This window comes from Trichomycterus rosablanca, chromosome 4 (assembly GCF_030014385.1).
Source record: "Trichomycterus rosablanca isolate fTriRos1 chromosome 4, fTriRos1.hap1, whole genome shotgun sequence".
NCBI classification, from domain to species: domain Eukaryota; kingdom Metazoa; phylum Chordata; class Actinopteri; order Siluriformes; family Trichomycteridae; genus Trichomycterus; species Trichomycterus rosablanca.
The window spans coordinates 43,530,362-43,552,394 of record NC_085991.1 but is presented as its reverse complement, the minus strand read 5'-3'; the positions used below and the strand labels follow the sequence as shown (position 1 = coordinate 43,552,394).

The 22,033-nt window shown below is 40.1% G+C and overlaps 1 protein-coding gene across 1 annotated transcript in view; it reads right to left on the bottom strand.

The window, feature by feature from the left end:
- intu (inturned planar cell polarity protein) overlaps window positions 1–21,377 on the bottom strand; it is a 37,489-nt gene extending 16,112 nt beyond the window's left edge. Inside the window, exons 1-4 of the mRNA XM_062993369.1 lie at window positions 21,238–21,377; window positions 16,153–16,724; window positions 13,406–13,491; window positions 2,067–2,267 (exon numbers count right to left, since the gene is read on the bottom strand). Of these exons, the coding sequence (XP_062849439.1) occupies window positions 2,067–2,267; window positions 13,406–13,491; window positions 16,153–16,724; window positions 21,238–21,377 (999 nt within the window). The remainder of the gene's footprint in view (window positions 1–2,066; window positions 2,268–13,405; window positions 13,492–16,152; window positions 16,725–21,237) is intronic.
- Between the last annotated feature and the right edge of the window lie 656 nt (window positions 21,378–22,033).

Below are 22,033 nucleotides of genomic sequence, written 5' to 3'. Positions count from 1 at the left end.
TTACTGCAGTATATGGACTAAGCATTACAGCTGAAATGCAGCTATTTTAGAAAATAGTGTAGAAACTAGGATATTCCACATATATCAATTCATTATTTTGTAACAATCAATGTTTTACTCCAAAAATGTGATACACATCCATAAGTAGGTACAAAGAAGTTTAAAATATTATAAGCAGTTACAGTTTTTCTCAGGGTGCTGTGAACATAAGATTTAATAGTACAATTAACTAAAAAATTGTGATGTAGAAAAAGAACCCAACACTAAACCGGGTTATAAAATGAGTCAATGATTTATTGAGTAAATATGTAGATTTATTGTATCATCAGTGGGTTTTGCATTTTGAATTCAAACATTCATTGGTTTCCACTCTTTGTTGTGTGACTTTTTGGATGACACTGTTAAACTTTGGTAATGAGCAGTTTTAGACACATTTTGAACTATTATTATTTACTTTTTGTTGCTGAAAATGTAAATGTAAACGAGGCCTAAACTGATCGTGGGAAATGGGATCTGAACACACTGTTCTACAATCACTAATGAACATTAAACCATCACTAAAACGTCCCAATACAAGACAAGAGTGCTCTTTAAAGAAAAGTGGTTTTATTCACTGAGAAAGTGGGAATGCTGAATCATTCATGGGAAATGAAAAGTGGTTCTGATTAGTATGTACAACATGAACACCTGATCTTTTAGAAACCTGAAGACAGGCAAGTGTGTGTGTGTGTGCGCGCGCAACACAACCAGAAGTGAATAGGGGGAATGTCAAAAGAAGCACAACAAAAAATAAGGCAAAACTAAGCACAGAGCAAAACTAAGACCTTGGAGGACAAACAACCACCTGCCTAGATTCTTCTGCCAGGCCAACAGAAGGGCCCTTCAAACATAACCTACACCTGTATATTTACACCTACACCAAGAAAAAATTCCCTGTGCATAAAAGTAATTAGTAAATAGTTTTTTTTTTTAAACTTTCTCTCTCTTACACACACACATTCTCGAATTCTCTTTACCAGAAAAAACACCTCCCCTGAACTGCACTGTTTAGAAATCATGCCCATCATGTGACTCAGTGAGAACAAAGCTAAAGCTTATAAACCCTCACACACTAGCAAGATCAAACCTAGCCAAACATCAAGTAATTCTAATATCATTTTACCAATAACTACTGCTTATTTGTTACACGTCTCCTTGTCAGATGGACAGCTAAGAATACACTGTTCTAATAAACAAATGAAAGCTCTGGACAGTCCCAGGCTTGTTCAGGCTGCTCTACAAACTTTTTTAACCTGCTTTCACCCTGTTCTTCAATGGTCAGGACCCCCACAGGACCACCACAGAGCAGGTATTATTTAGGTGGTGGATCATTCTCAGCACTGCAGTGACACTGACATGGTGGTGGTGTGTTAGTGTGTGTTGTGCTGTTATAAGTGGATCAGACACAGCAGCGCTGCTGGAGTTTTTAAATACCGTGTCCACTCACTGTCCACTCTATTAGACACTCCTACCTAGTTGCTCCACCTTGTAGATGTGAAGTCAGAGATGATCGCTCATCTATTGCTGCTGTTTTAGTTGGTCATCCTCTAGAACTTTATCAGTGGTCACAGGACGCCGCCCATGTGGCGCTGTTGGCTGGATATTTTTGATTGGTGGACTATTCTCAGTCCAGCAGGGACAGTAAGGTGTTTAAAAACCAGCAGCACTGCTGTGTCTGATCTACTCATACCAGCACAACATACACTAACACACCACCACCATGTCAGTGTCACTGCAGTACTGAGAATGATCCACCACCCAAATATTTTTTTTTAATCCATACAACCATAAGCTTAGAGGAGTGAAAACATTGGTTTTTAAACAGCTGGTTTTTAAACACCTTACTGTCCCTGCTGGACTGAGAATAGTCCACCAACCAAAAATATCCAGCCAACAGCGCCATATGGGCGGCGTCCTGTGACCACTGATGAAGTTCTAGAGGATGACCAACTCAAACAGCAGCAATAGATGAGCGATTCACTGACAAAAGCTAACACAGTTAACCTTTACAGAAGAAAATGACTGACCTCATCCTGAGGCGACTCTGAGTCCAGTTTGAGTGACAGGTACATGACGATGTGAGGGATATGCGCTACACTCATCTGCAGCTCTGTCGAATCCTCCCCCCACAGGAGGCGCACCAGCTGACTGACAGGGGCTGTATTTCTTGGCCTGGACATCACCTGGTCAGCACTTCCCTGAATGCCAGTTTCCAGAGTCAACTGCACCTGTTGAGAGGTGAAAGAACAGAAACGAACCCAGTGACACACTGCAACACAAAAGAATGAACACTTGGTCTGATCATAATTTTTTATTAATAATTTGGTAAGAAAGCAGAAATAGTTATTTCTGAATAATAAAGGGCAAACTCTATAATCACTATAATGGTCAGGGCGCCAGGTGAGACTGGCACCAGCCAAAAAGAATGGGTCTATTTACACAATAAATGCAAATGTTGAAAATAAGACAAGGCATTAGCTGAACAGTACCAGTGATTATTGTTGCCAGGTTGTTACAAAAACAAAGTTCGATATCCAATTTAATAAAAAAAAAAATGTCTGGTAAACCACTGATCAGTATGTACAGAGTTTTGTAACCAGTGTTACAAATAATCAACTTTTTTTGCCTTAGCTGTAATCTGGCAACCCTAATCATGAAGCCAATTGGCCTGCAGGAAACTTAAGTTCAAAACTGGTTACAGCCAACAGGAGAACAGTGATTTGAGCAATGTGAGGTTAGAAAAGCTGCCAATGTAAATGTTGAGTCAGACGAGAATTCACAGCTGGTGTTAATATATGGTAAAACATTTAAGAATAATGAATAACAGAGGAGAATAGAGTGTGTTTGCTTTCTTTATGCTGTGATGCAATTTGCCCTCTGCATTTATCCTCTAATCATTTAATTCCTCTGCTTTCATTTCTGTATTCACAGAGTAATGACATTTTTCCTGCGGCTTTGTGAAATGTGAGGATGTGCCATAACCACTATTGCTGTGCTGGCAACACTACTCTATAATCTGCATCCTAATAATTTTGAGGCTGTTGAAATAACAGAAGCGGCTCGAGGAAAGATGAGAAACAACGTACTCAGTGCATTATGTATTCATGTATGACTAACAGTCATTGAATGTTACACCCATACACTGATCAGCCATAACATTAAAATATCCTCCTTGTTTCTACACTCACTGTCCATTTTATCAGCTTCACTTACCATATAGAAGCACTTTGTAGCTCTACAATTACTGACTGTAGTCCATCTATTTCTCTACATGCTTTGTTAGCCCACTTTCATGCTGTCCTTCAATGGTCAGAACTCTTCCAGGACCACCACAGAGTAGGTATTATTTGGGTGGTGGATCATTCTCAGCACTGACATGATGGTGGTGTGTTAGTTTGTGTTGTGCTGGTATGAGTGGATAAGACACAGAAGTGCTGCTGGAGTTTTTAAACACCCCACTTTTACTGCTGGACTGAGAATAGTCCACCAACCAAAAATATCCAGCCCCAGCGCACTGTGGGCAGAGTCCTGTGACCACTGATGAAGGTCTAAAAGATGACCAACTCAAACAGCAGCAATAGATGAGCGATCGTCTCTGATTTTACATCTACAAGGTGGACCAACTAGGTAGGAGTGTCTAATAGAGTGGACAGTGAGCGGATACGGTATTTAAAAACTCCAGCAGCGCTGCTGTGTCTGATCCACTCATACCAGCACAACACACACTAACACACCACCACCATGTCAGTGTCACTACAGTGCTGAGAATCATCCACCACCTAAATAATACAGTGCCTTGCAAAAGTATTCAGCCCCCTTGAACTTTTCAACCTTTTGCCACATTTCAGGCTTCAAACATAACGATATGAAATTGTAATTTTTTGTGAAGAATCAACAACAAGTGGGACACAATCGTGAAGTGGAACGAAATTTATTGGATATTTTAAACTTTTTTTAGAAATAAAAATCTGAAAAGTGGGGCGTGCAATATTATTCAGCCCCCTTGCGTTAATACTTTGTAGCGCCACCTTTTGCTGCGATTACAGCTGCAAGTCGCTTGGGGTATGTCTCTATTAGTTTTGCACATCGAGAGACAGAAATTTTTGCCCATTCTTCCTTGCAAAACAGCTCGAGCTCAGTGAGGTTGGATGGAGAGCGTTTGTGAACAGCAGTTTTCAGCTCTTTCCACAGATTCTCGATGGGATTCAGGTCTGGACTTTGACTTGGCCATTCTAACACCTGGATACGTTTATTTGTGAACCATTCCATTGTAGATTTTGCTTTATGTTTTGGATCATTGTCTTGTTGGAAGATAAATCTCCGTCCCAGTCTCAGGTCTTTTGCAGACTGCAACAGGTTTTCTTCCAGAATGGTCCTGTATTTGGCTCCATCCATCTTCCCATCAATTTTAACCATCTTCCCTGTCCCTGCTGAAGAAAAGCAGGCCCAAACCATGATGCTGCCACCACCATGTTTGACAGTGGGGATGGTGTGTTCAGGGTGATGAGCTGTGTTGCTTTTACGCCAAACATAACGTTTTGCATTGTGGCCAAAAAGTTCGATTTTGGTTTCATCTGACCAGAGCACCTTCTTCCACATGTTTGGTGTGTCTCCCAGGTAACTTTTTATAGATATCTTTGAGAAATGGCTTTCTTCTTGCCACTCTTCCATAAAGGCCAGATTTGTGCAGTGTACGACTGATTGTGTCCTATGGACAGAGTCTCCCACCTCAGCTGTAGAGCTCTGCAGTTCATTCAGAGTGATCATGGGCCTCTTGGCTGCATCTCTGATCAGTCTTCTCCTTGTTTGAGCTGAAAGTTTAGAGGGACGGCCGGGTCTTGGTAGATTTGCAGTGGTCTGATACTCCTTCCATTTCAATATGATCGCTTGCACAGTGCTCCTTGAGATGTTTAAAGCTTGGGAAATCTTTTTGTATCCAAATCCGGCTTTAAACTTCTCCACAACAGTATCTCGGACCTGCCTGGTGTGTTCCTTGGTCTTCATGATGCTCTCTGCGCTTTAAACAGAACTCTGAGACTATCACAGAGCAGGTGCATTTATACGGAGACTTGATTACACACAGGTGGATTCTATTTATCACCATCAGTCATTTAGGTCAACATTGGATCATTCAGAGATCCTCACTGAACTTCTGGAGTGAGTTTGCTGCACTGAAAGTAAAGGGGCTGAATAATATTGCACGCCCCACTTTTTAGTTTTTTATTTCTAAAAAAAGTTTAAAATATCCAATAAATTTCGTTCCACTTCACGATTGTGTCCCACTTGTTGTTGATTCTTCACAAAAAATTACAATTTCATATCGTTATGTTTGAAGCCTGAAATGTGGCAAAAGGTTGAAAAGTTCAAGGGGGCTGAATACTTTTGCAAGGCACTGTACCTGCTCTGTGGTGGTCCTGACCATTGAAGAACAGGGTGAAAGCAGGCTACAAAAGTATGTAGAGAAACAGATGGACTACAGTCAGTAATTGTAGAACTACAAAGTGCTTCTATGTTTTAAGTGGAGCTAATAAAATGGACAGTGAGTGTAGAAACAAGGTGGTTTTAATGTTATGGCTGATCAGTGAATATTCCTATATGCATGTTAAGTGGAATAAGGCTTTAATCCTGTACTTCACATGATTGTAACATTTTCTGTCTAAAACAAATAATCAATAGAAGCAATTAAACCGGTTTTAAGGTGACCACCCTGTTTATTTTCGGTCTATAGGCTTTTTAATGGCTCGTTCGTTACTCCTCTTCCTCTTAACCCAGGACCTTCTTGCTGTGAGTCGACAGGATTTTAACATTTAAGAAAAATCATATTGAACAAGCACAGCAGTCTAAAATCCTCTTCTTTTCCAAATTGCTATTTTAAAACTTTTTTGAACTAAAGCACAGTTTTTTTTATCCAAACCTCCTATTACCTCTGAATTTAGCTAACGTAATCAGTGCTTATAGGAACATTCTGCTCTCTGTAACCAGCAGTATGTGTTTAAAGGATTAATCTGGCTAGAGCTGCTATAAATACAACATTTTTACGAGACATAATCTCACTCTACGAGGAGCTGCTGAAAAGTCTGATTTGTGCCTCACTGCCCACAACTGCATGGTTGTACTACACTCTTTAATTTTGCTTTTATTCCCGAGTTTGCAAAACGTAAGTGACAAGTCACCTAAGAAATGTCTCAGATTAAAGCCGTTTCCCAGTAAAACAAGCTCTGGATGCTAATGTTGCTAACAATGGTCTTCTTGTCATTATTTATAAAAGAAGAACTGTAACATAACCACCAGCCTCAGTTACAATTTATGATTTTAAGGATGATTATAGAGTAGAAAGTCTTGCTATACTGAGTTTCAGCCCTCCAGTAAGCCAAAACCATTTACAGTGAAGACTACAAGGTTCGGGGGAAGCAGACGGCCAGGTTGTACAGCTTTTCTCATTAACAAATATTTTTATGACTAGCGTGGCCTTTATAGATCTTTTAAATCATCTGCAGAGATCTGCTACACATGAAACTACACTAAGGGACCTCATGATATAAATTCCTAAGGATTACACAGTTTGAATCCTATTTAAATCCTTAAATTATATTTAGAAGTATTTATTTATACCATGTTGATTATTATATTATCAGGACTAAAATGCCACATAGATATTGTTAACATTACAGATTTTGGATGTAAATGTGAATATGCATAGATAAATCTGGCTACAACCCCAAATCAGAAAAAGTTGGCCCTAGCCCCGTCCCAACTTTATTTGGAAAGTGTTGCAGGCTTGAAATGCAGGAATGAATGTATATTAACAAATAAAATGAAGTTGAAACAAAACATGAAATATCTTCTAGGGTTCTAGGGTTCATACTGTCTGCAAGTCAGCGTCTTGACCGTATGAGGATTTGTGGCAAGACTTATCATGATTCAGATGTGCAAAGCTAATAGAGACACATTCAAAAAGATTTACAACTGTAATTGCAGTTAAAGATGGTTTAACACAGGCGGTTATTACTTATTTAACCAATGAATTAAAATTTGGTGGCGACTCTTGGGTGGTACAGCAGTAAATTACACTAGCTCACTGCTGCTGGGATCCAGGGTTTGAATCCCCAGTAATGCTATTAGCCGGTTGGGCGTCTACATACAGACGTGATTGGATACGTCCGAGGAGGGGATGGCAAGGCCCCGTGGTGAATTGGCATCCTGTCTGTGGTGTGTTACTGCATTGAGCCCGGTGATTCTGGTGAAACAAGACCCACCACAACCCTAACCAGGCTAAAGAGGTAAAACATGACACTGAATCTAAGAAATTGCACATTCATTAAAGTCAGATAGTAGTCAGATGGTAGCCTAGAGTGAGACAGTGGTAGTAGCCTAGTGGGTAGAGCTTTGGGCTATCAACTGAAAGGTTGAGAGTTCGAATCCCAGCTCTGCTATGCAGCCACTGTTGGGCTCTTGAGCAAGGTCCTTAACCCTCTCTGCTCCAGGGGCACCGTACAATGGCTGACCCTGCGCTCTGACCCCAGCTTCCAAAAACAAGCTAGGATACGCGCCGAAAAAATTTCGTACGTCTGTATATGTATATATGACAAATAAAGGCATTCTAATGTGTAAATTAAAAGATAAAATTCCAGTTCATTCTAGGTCAAGTTGTAACACTTAATAATGTGTCTAAGTTTGAGGCATGTCACTACTTTTATATTTAAAGCACTGTACATTTCATAAGCACTTCTAGAATATCTCTGGTTTGTGGTATAGTGTTCCTGTTGAAACTTTAAGGTAACTTGGTGGCTTGACTTCGAAGGTAAAGGACTAGATTTCCATTTTACAGGGCTAATTAAATAAAATTTGGTTAACTAGATACATTAGTCAATAAGGCAGTTACTTATTACAAGGGGGTATAGGTGTTGGACTGTGCTTTAAATTAATTATAAGAATACATTTATATATATATATATATATATATATATATACAGTATATATATATATATATATATATATATATATATATATATATATACAGTGTATCACAAAAGTGAGTACACCCCTCACATTTCTGCAAATATTTTATTATATCTTTTCATGGGACAACACTATAGAAATAAAACTTGGATATAACTTAGAGTAGTCAGTGTACAACTTGTATAGCAGTGTAGATTTACTGTCTTCTGAAAATAACTTAACACACAGCCATTAATGTCTAAATAGCTGGCAACATAAGTGAGTACACCCCACAGTGAACATGTCCAAATTGTGCCCAAAGTGTCAATATTTTGTGTGACCACCATTATTATCCAGCACTGCCTTAACCCTCCTGGGCATGGAATTCACCAGAGCTGCACAGGTTGCTACTGGAATCCTCTTCCACTCCTCCATGATGACATCACGGAGCTGGTGGATGTTAGACACCTTGAACTCCTCCACCTTCCACTTGAGGATGCGCCACAGGTGCTCAATTGGGTTTAGTCCATCACCTTTACCTTCAGCTTCCTCAGCAAGGCTGTTGTCATCTTGGAGGTTGTGTTTGGGGTCGTTATCCTGTTGGAAAACTGCCATGAGGCCCAGTTTTCGAAGGGAGGGGATCATGCTCTGTTTCAGAATGTCACAGTACATGTTGGAATTCATGTTTCCCTCAATGAACTGCAGCTCCCCAGTGCCAGCAACACTCATGCAGCCCAAGACCATGATGCTACCACCACCATGCTTGACTGTAGGCAAGATACAGTTGTCTTGGTACTTCTCACCAGGGCGCCGCCACACATGCTGGACACCATCTGAGCCAAACTAGTTTATCTTGGTCTCGTCAGACCACAGGGCATTCCAGTAATCCATGTTCTTGGACTGCTTGTCTTCAGCAAACTGTTTGCGGGCTTTCTTGTGCGTCAGCTTCCTTCTGGGATGACGACCATGCAGACCGAGTTGATGCAGTGTGCGGCGTATGGTCTGAGCACTGACAGGCTGACCTCCCACGTCTTCAACCTCTGCAGCAATGCTGGCAGCACTCATGTGTCTATTTTTTAAAGCCAACCTCTGGATATGACGCCGAACACGTGGACTCAACTTCTTTGGTCGACCCTGGCGAAGCCTGTTCCGAGTGGAACCTGTCCTGGAAAACCGCTGTATGACCTTGGCCACCATGCTGTAGCTCAGTTTCAGGGTGTTAGCAATCTTCTTATAGCCCAGGCCATCTTTGTGGAGAGCAACAATTCTATTTTTCACATCCTCATAGAGTTCTTTACCATGAGGTGCCATGTTGAATATCCAGTGGCCAGTATGAGAGAATTGTACCCAAAACACCAAATTTAACAGCCCTGCTCCCCATTTACACCTGGGACCTTGACACATGACACCAGGGAGGGACAACGACACATTTGGGCACAATTTGGACATGTTCACTGTGGGGTGTACTCACTTATGTTGCCAGCTATTTAGACATTAATGGCTGTGTGTTGAGTTATTTTCAGAAGACAGTAAATCTACACTGCTATACAAGCTGTACACTGACTACTCTAAGTTATATCCAAGTTTCATGTCTATAGTGTTGTCCCATGAAAAGATATAATGAAATATTTGCAGAAATGTGAGGGGTGTACTCACTTTTGTGATACACTGTATATATATATATATATATATATATATATATATATATATATATATATATATATATACAGTGGTGTTCAAAAAAACAGCACTGATTTTTAAAAAGTGAATAAAGCACAAAATCATTATAATAACTTTTATTTCCATAAATGCAAATGCACTGAAAATACTACACTTTTAATTCTAAATCAAAACATTAACAAAATTTAGCCAGTTTGTGTCAATCCTTTACAGAAAATTAAGAAAAATGAATATTAGGCTGTTCAAAATAATAGCAGTGCCAGCATTTTTCTTTAAAAACTCAAAAAATGTATCTATAACATGAAAAAATGTTTGAGGTTTTACTTAACTTTAAATTACTGAACTAATATTTAGTGGCATAACAATTGTTTGTGAGATCTGTCTTGCATGGAGTCGACCAACTTCTGGCACCTCTGAACAGGTGTTCCAGTCCAGCATGATTAGACTACATTCCACAGTTCTTCTGCAATTTTGGGTTTTGCCTCAAAAAAACACGTTTCAGATATCAGCCCACAAGTTCTCTCTGAGATTGAAGTCAGGGGATTGGGCTGGTCACTCTATTACCTCAATCTTGTTTGTCTGTAACCAAGATGTTTTGGGTCATTGTCATGTTGAAATTTTAAGGACATTTCTTCTTCAACATAGGGCAACATGATCTCCTCAAGTGTTCTGATATATTTAAATTGATCCATGATCCCTCGTATGTGATAAATAGACGTAACACCATGGTGTGAGAAACATCCCATATCATCATTTTGTACCACCATGCTTTACTGTCTTCACAGTGAACTTTGGCTTGAATTCAGTGCTTGGGGGTCGTCTGACATACTGTCTACAGCCACTAGACCCAAAAAGAACAATTTTGCTTTCACCAGTCCACAAAATGTTCAGCCATTTCTCTTTGGACCATGTGTTCCTTGGCAAATGTTAACCCATTCAGGAAACGTCTTTTTCTTAACAACGGGACTTTGCAAAGAGTTCTTGCTGGTAAATTGGCTTCATTTAATCATCTTCTGTACTCACTGGTAACTTCAGATGTTCTTTGATCTTTCTGGAGGTGATCATTGACTGAGTATTTGCTATTTTGGCTATTCTTCGATCCAATTGAACAGTAGTTCCACGCTTCCTTCCGTATCTTTCAGGTTTTGGTTGTCACTTCAAGGCATTTGAGATCATTTTAGCTGAGCAGCCTATTATTTGCTGCACTTCTCTGTATGTTTTTTCTCTCTACAATCAACTTTTTAATCAAAGTACGCTGATCATCAGAACAATGTCTGGAACAACCCATTTTACCCAGTATTTCAGAAGGAAACGCGCTATGACCAACCTGTGCAACATTTGCCACCCTCCTACCTTAAATAAGGGCCAAAACTGACACCCGTTCTTCTGCAGAATGAATGACTTCACCAACTGAACTCCTCACTGCTATTATTTTGAACAACCCCCTTTCAATCAATGCTTCGATTACTCAGAATGAGTGGCATGCATGTCCTAATTGTTGGGTTTGTTTTGTTTTCATTACTCTACTACACTTTCAAGTCAATTTTTTGCTATGTAGAAATAGCATTTCTACTAAAAACAGTGATTCATCAGGTTAATGGTGTTGGACTGCTATTATTTTGAACACTACTGTATATATACAGTGTATCACAAAAGTGAGTACACCCCTCACATTTCTGCAAATATTTCATTATATCTTTTCATGGGACAACACTATAGACATGAAACTTGGATATAACTTAGAGTAGTCAGTGTACAGCTTGTATAGCAGTGTAGATTTACTGTCTTCTGAAAATAACTCAACACACAGCCATTAATGTCTAAATAGCTGCAACATAAGTGAGTACCCCCCACAGTGAACATGTCCAAATTGTGCCCAAATGTGTCGTTGTCCCTCCCTGGTGTCATGTGTCAAGGTCCCAGGTGTAAATGGGGAGCAGGGCTGTTAAATTTGGTGTTTTGGGTACAATTCTCTCATACTGGCCACTGGATATTCAACATGGCACCTCATGGCAAAGAACTCTCTGAGGATGTGAGAAATAGAATTGTTGCTTTCCACAAAGATGGCCTGGGCTATAAGAAGATTGCTAACACCCTGAAACTGAGCTACAGCATGGTGGCCAAGGTCATACAGCGGTTTTCCAGGACAGGTTCCACTCGGAACAGGCTTCGCCAGGGTCGACCAAAGAAGTTGAGTCCACGTGTTTGGCGTCATATCCAGAGGTTGGCTTTAAAAAATAGACACATGAGTGCTGCCAGCATTGCTGCAGAGGTTGAAGACGTGGGAGGTCAGCCTGTCAGTGCTCAGACCATACGCCGCACACTGCATCAACTCGGTCTGCATGGTCGTCATCCCAGAAGGAAGCTGACGCACAAGAAAGCCCGCAAACAGTTTGCTGAAGACAAGCAGTCCAAGAACATGGATTACTGGAATGCCCTGTGGTCTGACGAGACCAAGATAAACTTGTTTGGCTCAGATGGTGTCCAGCATGTGTGGCGGCGCCCTGGTGAGAAGTACCAAGACAACTGTATCTTGCCTACAGTCAAGCATGGTGGTGGTAGCATCATGGTCTTGGGCTGCATGAGTGTTGCTGGCACTGGGGAGCTGGGTAAATCTGGACTCAACAGACCACATGACCTTCTTCCATTGCTCCAGAATCCAATCTTTATGCTCCCTAGCAAATTGAAGCCGTTTTTGCCGGTTAGCCTCACTGACAAGTGGTTTTCTTAAGGCTACACAGCTGTTTAGTCCCAATCCCTTGAGTTCCCTTTGCATTGTGCATGTAGAAATGCTCTTACTTTCACTATTAAACATATCCCTGAGTTCTACTGTATTTTTTCTATAATTTGATTTCACCAAACGTTTAAGTGATCACCATCATTCAAGATTTTTTTCCAACCACATTCCTTCCTTGAAGATGATGTTTCCCCACTGTCCTTCCACTATTTAATAATGCGTTGGACAGTTCTTAACCTGATTTAGTAGTTTCAGCAATCTCCTTAGATGTTTTCTCTGCATGATGCATGCCAATAATTTGACCCTTCTGAAACAGATTAACATCTTTTCCACGACCACAGGATGCGTCTTTCCACATTGTTGTTTAACAAATGAGAAGCTACTCACTGCATCAGTTAGGGTTAAATAACTTGTTGCCAGCTGAAACAATCACCCATGCAGTAATTATTCAATGGGAGGCTCTTACCTATTTGCTTAGTTAAATCCAGGTGACCTTTTTTTTGGCCAGGCAGTGTATATATAACTGAAATTATTTGTGTAATATCTTTTAGTTCAACTGATCTAAACTGCTACTGTTTATACCAGGGGTTTTCAACCTGTGGGCTGTGACATTATGAGTTTTTTTTTACTTCTAAAACTAAAGCAATTAACTTTTCACCTACAGGAGACATACGTATGTGATTAGTCTTGCAATTAGTCTTGGGATTTCGAGGGTCTGGGTTGGGGGGGGCGCTGGCCAAAAAGGTTGAAAACCCCTGGTTTATACCACTGTTTACCACTTTAGATCTCTAAGCACATAATAAGCACACGGCAAAAAATGAAGCTGTTGCCAATTGGTTCTCTTAGTTTCTAATAAGTTCCTCTAGGAGACCAGAGATCTTTGCTTAAAGACGTCCTTATGATGCTTTGAACTGCACTAAAATACTAAACCAGGAAAATAATCTACAATAATCCACCAGACTGTTTGGCATCACTGAGGATTTTTAATTTAATACTAGGTAAATATCATACCTGAGTTGGGCCAGAAATACATGACAGCACTCTTTCAATATTCTCTGATGTAACGTCCACATCATCAACAGCAATAAGGACATCACCTACAAAAACAGAGAGACAAAGAGACTAGCATGTTGTCCAGGTAATTCAAAAGAAAATCTAAGCATTCGAGAGAAGTCATTCAGCACTTCAATTACACTGTTAGATAAACTATCAGCTCTTTAATTTCTGCACAACAAAGACCTCATCTGGCGTTGATAGATCTGTGCAATCCTATCTGCACCACACAGACGTCCCCTGTGTTATTTCAGACATTTAAACGTCCTAATTGCTTTAGCATGGCCAGTCGTTTCAGAGCAACTTGTTAAAATCAAGCTTGTGGTACATTACTCAGTTCTGTAATTCCTGTAAATTCTTTTGGCCTGTCTGGAACTGAATTACTGCACATTTTGTTTGGTTAAACGCAAAACCAGTCACAGAACTAAGATGCAATATATAACGAAAAGTATGTGAGAATCTGACCATGAGCTTGCTGACGTCCCATTCCAGATCCACACGCATTGATTTAAAGAAAACCATTCAACCTTAGTGAATATAACATTGTACACTTATTGATGAGACTTTTCACAAGATTTCTGATTTAGTCTATGTGAAGTTAGTCTTCGTTTTTCGAGTTTGTCTTAATAAAGTCAAGCACTGATGTTGGCCTGACTTCCAACTGACATTCCAATTTATCCCAAAATTTTTTAAGCGAACTACACCAATCAGCCATAACATTAAAACCACCTCCTTCTTTCTACACTCACTGTCCATTTTATCAGCTCCACTTACCATACAGAAGCACTTCGTAGTTCTACAATTACTGAATGTAGTCCATCTGTTTCTCTGCATGCTTTGTTAGCCCCCTTTCATGCTGTTCTTCAATGGTCAGGACCCCCACAGGACCACTACAGAGCAGGTATTATTTAGGTGGTGGACCATTCTCAGCACTGCAGTGACACTGACATGGTGGTGGTGTGTTAGTGTGTGTTGTGCTGGTATGAGTGGATCAGACACAGCAGCACTGCTGAAGTTTTTAAATACCGTGTCCACTCACTGTCCACTCTATTAGACACTCCTACCTAGTTGGTCCACTTTGTAGATGTAAAGTCAGAGACGATCGCTCATCTATTGCTGCTGTTTGAGTTGGCCCTCTTCTAGACCTTCATCAGTGGGCACAGGACGCTGCCCACAGGGCGCTGTTGGCTGGATATTTTTGGTTGGTGGACTATTCTCAGTCCAGCAGTGACAGTGAGGTGTTTAAAAACTCCAGCAGCGCTGCTGTGTCTTATCCAATCATACCAGCACAACATGATGTGGCAGCTCGGGAGCTCTCAATCGTTATGTGTGAACTACTTAACAACTCAATCTGAGCGCTCGGCAACTGAGGAGAGATATCTAGCATGTTGAATATCTGGATCAGTCGGTTGCAAGTGGCAATGAGTGCGGTGAGGGGGATAATATAGTTTCTATCAGAATACATTGGCACACACACAAGCTTAACCAAATTTGTGAACTTATCATCCACGCCAAACCATAATACCAACACTGCATTACAAAAAACATTTATTAACCTCCAACTTGCTTCAGAACAAAACAATCCCTGCTGGTCGCGTTGCCAAATCCATATTTTCACTTTGCTTTTACGCTACACATCAGCGCACAAACAACTTTGATCGCTCGCTACTTGTTGACATGCATTTTTGGACCTGGTATCATTAAACCTCTCGTCACTTCTCGCGTTTGTTTTCATTGCAAAACAAAAGCACGCGATAAATCACGGCACAGAAGCCAAAATCCAAAACACAGCAAAAAAATCATAACCACTGCTTACCTTAGCTTATGTTCTTCCAGATGCTATTAAATGTATAACTGTGTGTTGTCCCATTAGGAATATAATCCATTATTTTGTAAATGTGCTTATAATTAAAAACCTCCAAACTTTTCCCGGTTGTGAAGTAAAACATGAACTCGTTAGAAAGTCAATCAAGCGTTTCAATGACAATCATCTGTGTGGCGCAAACTGAATAAATGCAAATAACAGCATTTCTTACCAATAATTAAAATCAGAAGGTCTGATTGGCTCAGAAAGCGCTCTTTTGACTATTAGCGCCAATTCTGTAGGAGAGTTCCATTTACCCGAGTTGTTCCTGTGAAGTGCACTAAGTAGGGTATTCCACCATTTTAAGTGAGATTCCAATCCATAGGTAATGAAAATGTTCAAATGAAGTGAACTTCAAACTGTGTAGGGAGTAGGGAGCAACAATATATAATTGTTACACATAACTAATGTTAACACATGCTGATGCTAGGGACTCTTGCGAGTTTGTGAGTCATGAGTCGAGTCTGAGTCATTTGAAACGAGTCCGCATCGAGTCTGAAGTTGCTGTGTGTGCGACTTACGTGTGACTCGCGTCCCCATCTCTATTACAAGCTTCCTCTGATTTCATAAAAGAGATAAAAGAGCAGAGAACTACGATCTTCTAAAAATCCACGGACTGATGGATGAGGCATTATCAGAATTAGGCACATGATCAGACAGAAGCCAAGTATTGCAATATTCACACACATACATCTTAAACTTTTAAAACATTTATAAAGCAGTACATGATTCCATGTCTAATAACCTAAAAAACATGCAAAACATGCTAACAAATGCAGCTTAAGGTTTCATTTACACTAAATAAATTGTTCCTTGTATTGAAAACCTCAAGCATCCTTACCTATTAAAATCTGTGCACACTTGCTAGCGGGACTGTTGGGTACCAGCCCATGGATGACGAGTCTTTCCCCCTGACGGCTCATATCATCCCCTCCCTGGAGGACTACTCCCAACAAGGCTTCCAGCAAGCCTCCTCTCTCTGAGGGGTAAGGTGACATAGTGCCCAAACGTTTAGGGTTTACATAGACACACACATCCTTCAGATACGGCTGTTGCACCACCAGTCCTGTCCGATGCCCGTTCTGGTTTTTCAATATAGAGGTAGGCCGCTGAGAAGACCCGTCACCTTTCCCATCTGTCCTGCTACTATGAGATGGACGTCGTTTACGTCTCAGAATCTTGGCAAGCCTCTTGAGTTTTGGTTCTGATTTCCTGTTGGAGACTGTACGTTTATTTACGCCTTCATCACTGATGATCTCCGCCTCTTTTTCACTGAAGCGCACATGATTGGTGGTGACAGAGTGAGTGGTGGTGGTCTGGGCAAGTAGGCATTCCTCCTCACCTTCACTCAGCTCCAGATAGAAGAGCTCGCCGTTCTTCTGAACTTCGTCCAGCCACTCGGGCTCAAGTTCACTACAACAGAATAGAAAAACAGCGTTAACAGCTATTTTTTATTCAATACATGACAAACTGATTCATTCACTCATTTGCTTACATTAAGGGATAATTAAGCTTAGTTACTCCAAGTTTAGTGTTGTGGGGAGATTTAAGAAAACTGCAGTACCCAAAGAAAACCACAATGCAAATGGCAAACTTATCACAGATTGTAACCAAGAGGTGAGGTTCAAACCCATGTCCACAGGACCCTGGTATTGTATGACACTGGTGTGCCTTTCCTGCATCCACATGTGCAGTTTAACATGTATCCAGACTCAATTCTGACACAAAACAGCTTCCATTTGTGAACTGTGAAACAGCTCTGTACTGTTTGTTCTTCGTCGTGCAAGATTTAAATAATATAACTACACTAATTTTAGTTTTTATAACTGCATTTAGTTTTTCTGTTCAGATTAGAACGATTAGAATGAGTTTGTGCATCTAGCTGGCGCATGCACACTGAGGTTGAGTAAGGGGTAGATCTCTAACCAATAGTCTGAACTCTAAAATTTGACTCTCTAATTTGACTCTCAATTTAAGTCAACAATCAGCTGTTGGCCGCTCAGGTGGCGCAGCGGTAAAGTACACTAGCTCACCAGAGTTGGGGTTTCGAATACATTGTATCGAATCTCAGCTCTGCCTTTCCGACAGGGCTGAGCGGCAGCATGAACAACGACTGGCTGTTGTTCAGGGTTAGAGGGTAAAAAAAGTCGAATCATAGGTCCTCATAACTGTTGCAACTGCGGCCCCTGCTGGCTGACTGATGGCGCCTGCACAGGGCTGAGGAATAATGCTGATGGGGGTGTGGCCCTCCGTACACAGTGCCCGTCGGTGTATGAACTCGACTTGTGCAGGTAAAAAATGCAGTCTGTACTGACTGTACGTGCCGGAGGGGGGGTATGTCAGTTGAGAGGCGTCCTCAGTCAGTGGTTAAGGGTCGAATCAGTATAGAGAACGCATTCAGAGTAATTGGACACGACTAGATTAGGGGAGAAAAAGTGGGGGGAAAAGTGGGGAAAAATTATAAAAAAAAAAAAAAAAAAAAAAAAAAAAAAAAATCAGCTGTTGGCTGTCAGCATTTTCAGTTGACATCATTTAACGAACAATGATTTTTTTTTTTTGTTGGTTATCGATTAACCTGTTGATAATCAACACCCCTAGTCCAACATACATTAACTCACTCACTCGCACATCTGGACAATTTAAAGTATCCAGTCTCCATATGTTTAAAAATGAAAGGGAACTGGAATACTCAGAGCAAACCCACACAGTCAAAAATCAAACACCATAAGCTTCTTACTGACAGTGACCAAAAGTGAGTATCAAACCCAGAACCTTAAGAACTCTACTGTGTGGCATCCACTCCGGAATCACAGTGCAACACACATAATATTAATTTTATTTAGTACTTATTAGCAATGGGTGTGTCTGTACACATATTTCAGTCAAAGAGTGTATGTCTGCTAGTGCAATAAGTTTGTTCCACACAAAATGCTCTTCTAACGACTAAATATGCACCTAAACACCAGTTTCCTTTCCTTTTTTTCCCGAAAGTAAATCACACAGATTCTGTGGTGAGCTCTTGGAAACCATGACTATAAATTCACCAAAGACTACAAACAGTGTATAATTATTTACCAAGGATTGCTTTCCACTTTGGAAGCAGATGTTTGCTTTACATTTGGGAGCTGCTAAAAAAGTAAGTTTGCTTTACTTTGACTAACTGCAACAATGCACACGATAATATATCTTACTCCAGACCAAGGATTTGAAATAAAGACATGAGAACTCCTTTTGATAGCAATACACTTTTATGTGTTGTGTATAATCCAACTACTCCAATATTTAGCATCAGCCACTCGTGTGGCAGCACTACAATACATGTCATATAAACATGGGCCAGGAGCTTCAGTTAACATCTGCAATAAACATCAAAATTGGAAAAATCTGAATGACTTTGACACTAGCAGGGTTGTTGGTGAAATCTGTTGGTGGCATGGTGGCTGCTGCCATTTGTGTGTCATTTGTCTCTGACTGCTAATCGTGATGCACCTTGTGTTTTCAGTAGAACTAGAACCACAGTAGTACAACAATCCGTTTATTTCAAGTAATTATGTATTTTATATTTTCATTGAAGAAGTTCAATCAATGAATGAGTAATGTTGAGGCACAGAGAGGATAATCAAATATGCCTTTAAACCTTGTTGTTTGTAAAATACAATTTGTACTTACTTTTTGACTAAATAAAGTTAGTCATTTGTTTTTTACATCATTTTTTTTTAACTGTTTATAATTACACAGTTAAAATCTGGGAACTTTGAATTTCAAATAACGGATTAAGTGTGTTTGAATTAGAGCTGGGAGGTTCCTGAATCACCCTGGTTAATGTTTCGAGTCTTCGTACTGAACCACGAGTCCGAGGTCTTAATTAACCCGGATCCTATGAGTCCTCTGACTGGCTGCTGCTAAGTACACAAAGCGAAACACCGCGGACTCAGATGATTTGGCTGAACCGGCTTCTCTCCAGTCTGTGAATCTAAGTAATAAGTTAAATGTTCCAATAAACAAGCGGTTAAACACATTGGTGTTCATTATGTGGCTGATTTGGTATTTGAACGAGTTGTTTAATTGATATTTTTTCCCCAATTTTTTATCCCCCAGTCTGATCGTGTCCAATTACCCTGATTGCGTCCTCTATACTGATTCAACCCTTTACCGCTGACTGAGGACGCCTCTCAACTGACATGCGCCCCCTCTGGCACATACAGTCAGTACAGACTGCATTTTTCACCTGCACGAGTTGAGTTCGTACACTTGACGGGCACTGTGTACGGAGGGCCACACCCCCATCAGCATTATTCCTCAGCCCTGTGCAGGCGCCATCAGTCAGCCAGCAGGGGCCGCAGTCGCAACAGTTATGAGGACCTATGATCCGACTTTCTTACCCTCTAACCCTGAACAACAGCCAATCGTTGTTCATGCTGCCACCCAGCCCAGTCGGAAAGGCAGAGCTGACATTCGATACGATGTATTCGAAACCCCAACTCTGGTGAGCTAGCATACTTTACCGCTGTGCCATCTGAGCGGCGAGTTGGTATTTTTAAATGCCAACATGTAGGTGGAAGCACTTGAATCATTTATGCATAAATTATGTGTAGTTTTTGCATGTTTTTTGTATACAGTAATCCCTCGCTATATCGCGCTTCGACTTTCGCGGCTTCACTCTATCGCGGATTTTATATGCAAGCATATCTAAATATAAATCGCGGATTTTTCGGATACACGAGACGCTATTGGCGGATGGCTGAGAAGCTACCCAATCAGAGCACACGGTTAAGTATCCTGGGTGCTGATTGGCTCAGCGAAAGAGAGAAGCATTAGATTCCGCTTTATGCTGTATAACTGTGCGGGAAGTGTTTATAAGAGTGTGGGAGGGTTTATAAGGGCTTAAAATATATAAAAATAACCATATAAACACATGGTTTTTACTTCGCGGATTTTCACAGTTTGAGGAGGGATTACTGTATTTATGTATATTGTTATATACTTTTTTGGCCATTTTGCCTTTTTTCAGCTTGGTTGTTTTTGTTTATATGGCTATTTAAAATATTTAATTCTTAGTCTATATTCTAATTGGCATACTGCATTTTTTTGCTATTTATATATTTGTATTTTATACTTATATATTCAACTTATACCTTTTGCACATTTTTATTCGTTGTTTCTATTTGGTTGTTGTTCTACATTTAACATATTTCAATTTTGGTTAACTTATAATTGAATTGCACATTTTTCAATTTTATTCCGTTTGTTGTTATTTATTTATTTATTGAATTAAAATTTAAAATAAACATCTGTAACCTAATAATGTGTCTGTGGATCCTTACAGTTGTAATTTATTTTATTTATTGGAGGGGGGGGAGACTCAAGTGACTCAAATGAACCGGATCATATTACTGAGTGATTCAGATTAACCCTAGTCCATAAAATGAATCGAATTTACCACCACTCGTGAATCATATCGGAACGGAACCGAATCATATCGGATCAGTAGTGAATCAGAAGTGAATCGATTCGTTGTTTGTATCGTTTTACACTGAAAGATTCACCTCATTATTGTAAATGTTATCATTTTTATTGTTATTATTTGCACTGTAGCATTATTTTATTCTATTTCATATTTTTGCACCGGTAACTATTTTGTATATTTTTGTTCTTATCGTTATTTTTATTATTTCTCTGTAACTGAGCTTTGGCAACACGAATGTCCTATTTTGTCATGTCAATAAAGCTTCTTTTGAGTTTGAGTTTGATTCACTCACCTCTAGTCTCTTCTATAGGTAATACAAATATGGCTACGTTTTATTTCCCACCCAGAAACGAGACGTTTAGAAAGCAGAGCAGCGTGTGTTCTGTGCTTTATAACACGCTGATCCTGCAGTGTGTTTAATACTTTAGTTTAGTGTTTAGTACTTGTGATGGATCTTACTCTGAGCAGTCTGTGTAACTGGACGCTGATGATGATATGGATAGTGTGTCTTGACCATCCTCGTCGTTCTCTCCGCTCTCTTTAATCACGCTGCAGACGGAATGCTCCTCGAATCGTTTATTAAACTCTTTAGCCGCCATTGCTGCATGTTTCTGCAGATATTTAGATTTTAACCTGTTATTTGTTTCTTCTGCTTAGGGATGAAAACTAAGATAAACTCGCCATGTTGTACACATACGGGTCCTCAACCACGTCCACGTGACGGTTTGTCAAAGCGCGATTGGATAAAGTTAACGTTGCCGTAGCAACAGAGAAGCTTTCAGTGGCAGAGCGTGTAAACCAGAGCCGTAGATAGAGAGAGTTGCGACACTCCTTGATCTCGCCGCCACGCGGTCACGTGGTTCATGTAACCCTCCAATAGTTCCAAACAAACCCGGCGCTGTCATGTTCTCCTATGGGACCGGCAGCAGTAAATGAAATATTAAACATTAAATAATAAACATTTGTACAATTTCTGGGTATTTTCACCTGCCTTTACATTTACTGCATCTGCTTTAATATCAATTTGGTATATGAAGTGGAAGATTGATGTTTATAATGACTTAATAGGTCGTTCTTGTTAACACACAGTACATTATATTAGCATACATTACATAATGTGATATCATTAAGTAGTAGAGACGATATACAGTACAGAGATTAAAGAGTTTTTTATGTTTAGTTTTTTACATAAACTAATCTCCCTTCACTTTCCCGAGGATTCATAATAATAATCATTTTGGTTAAACACTAAGCC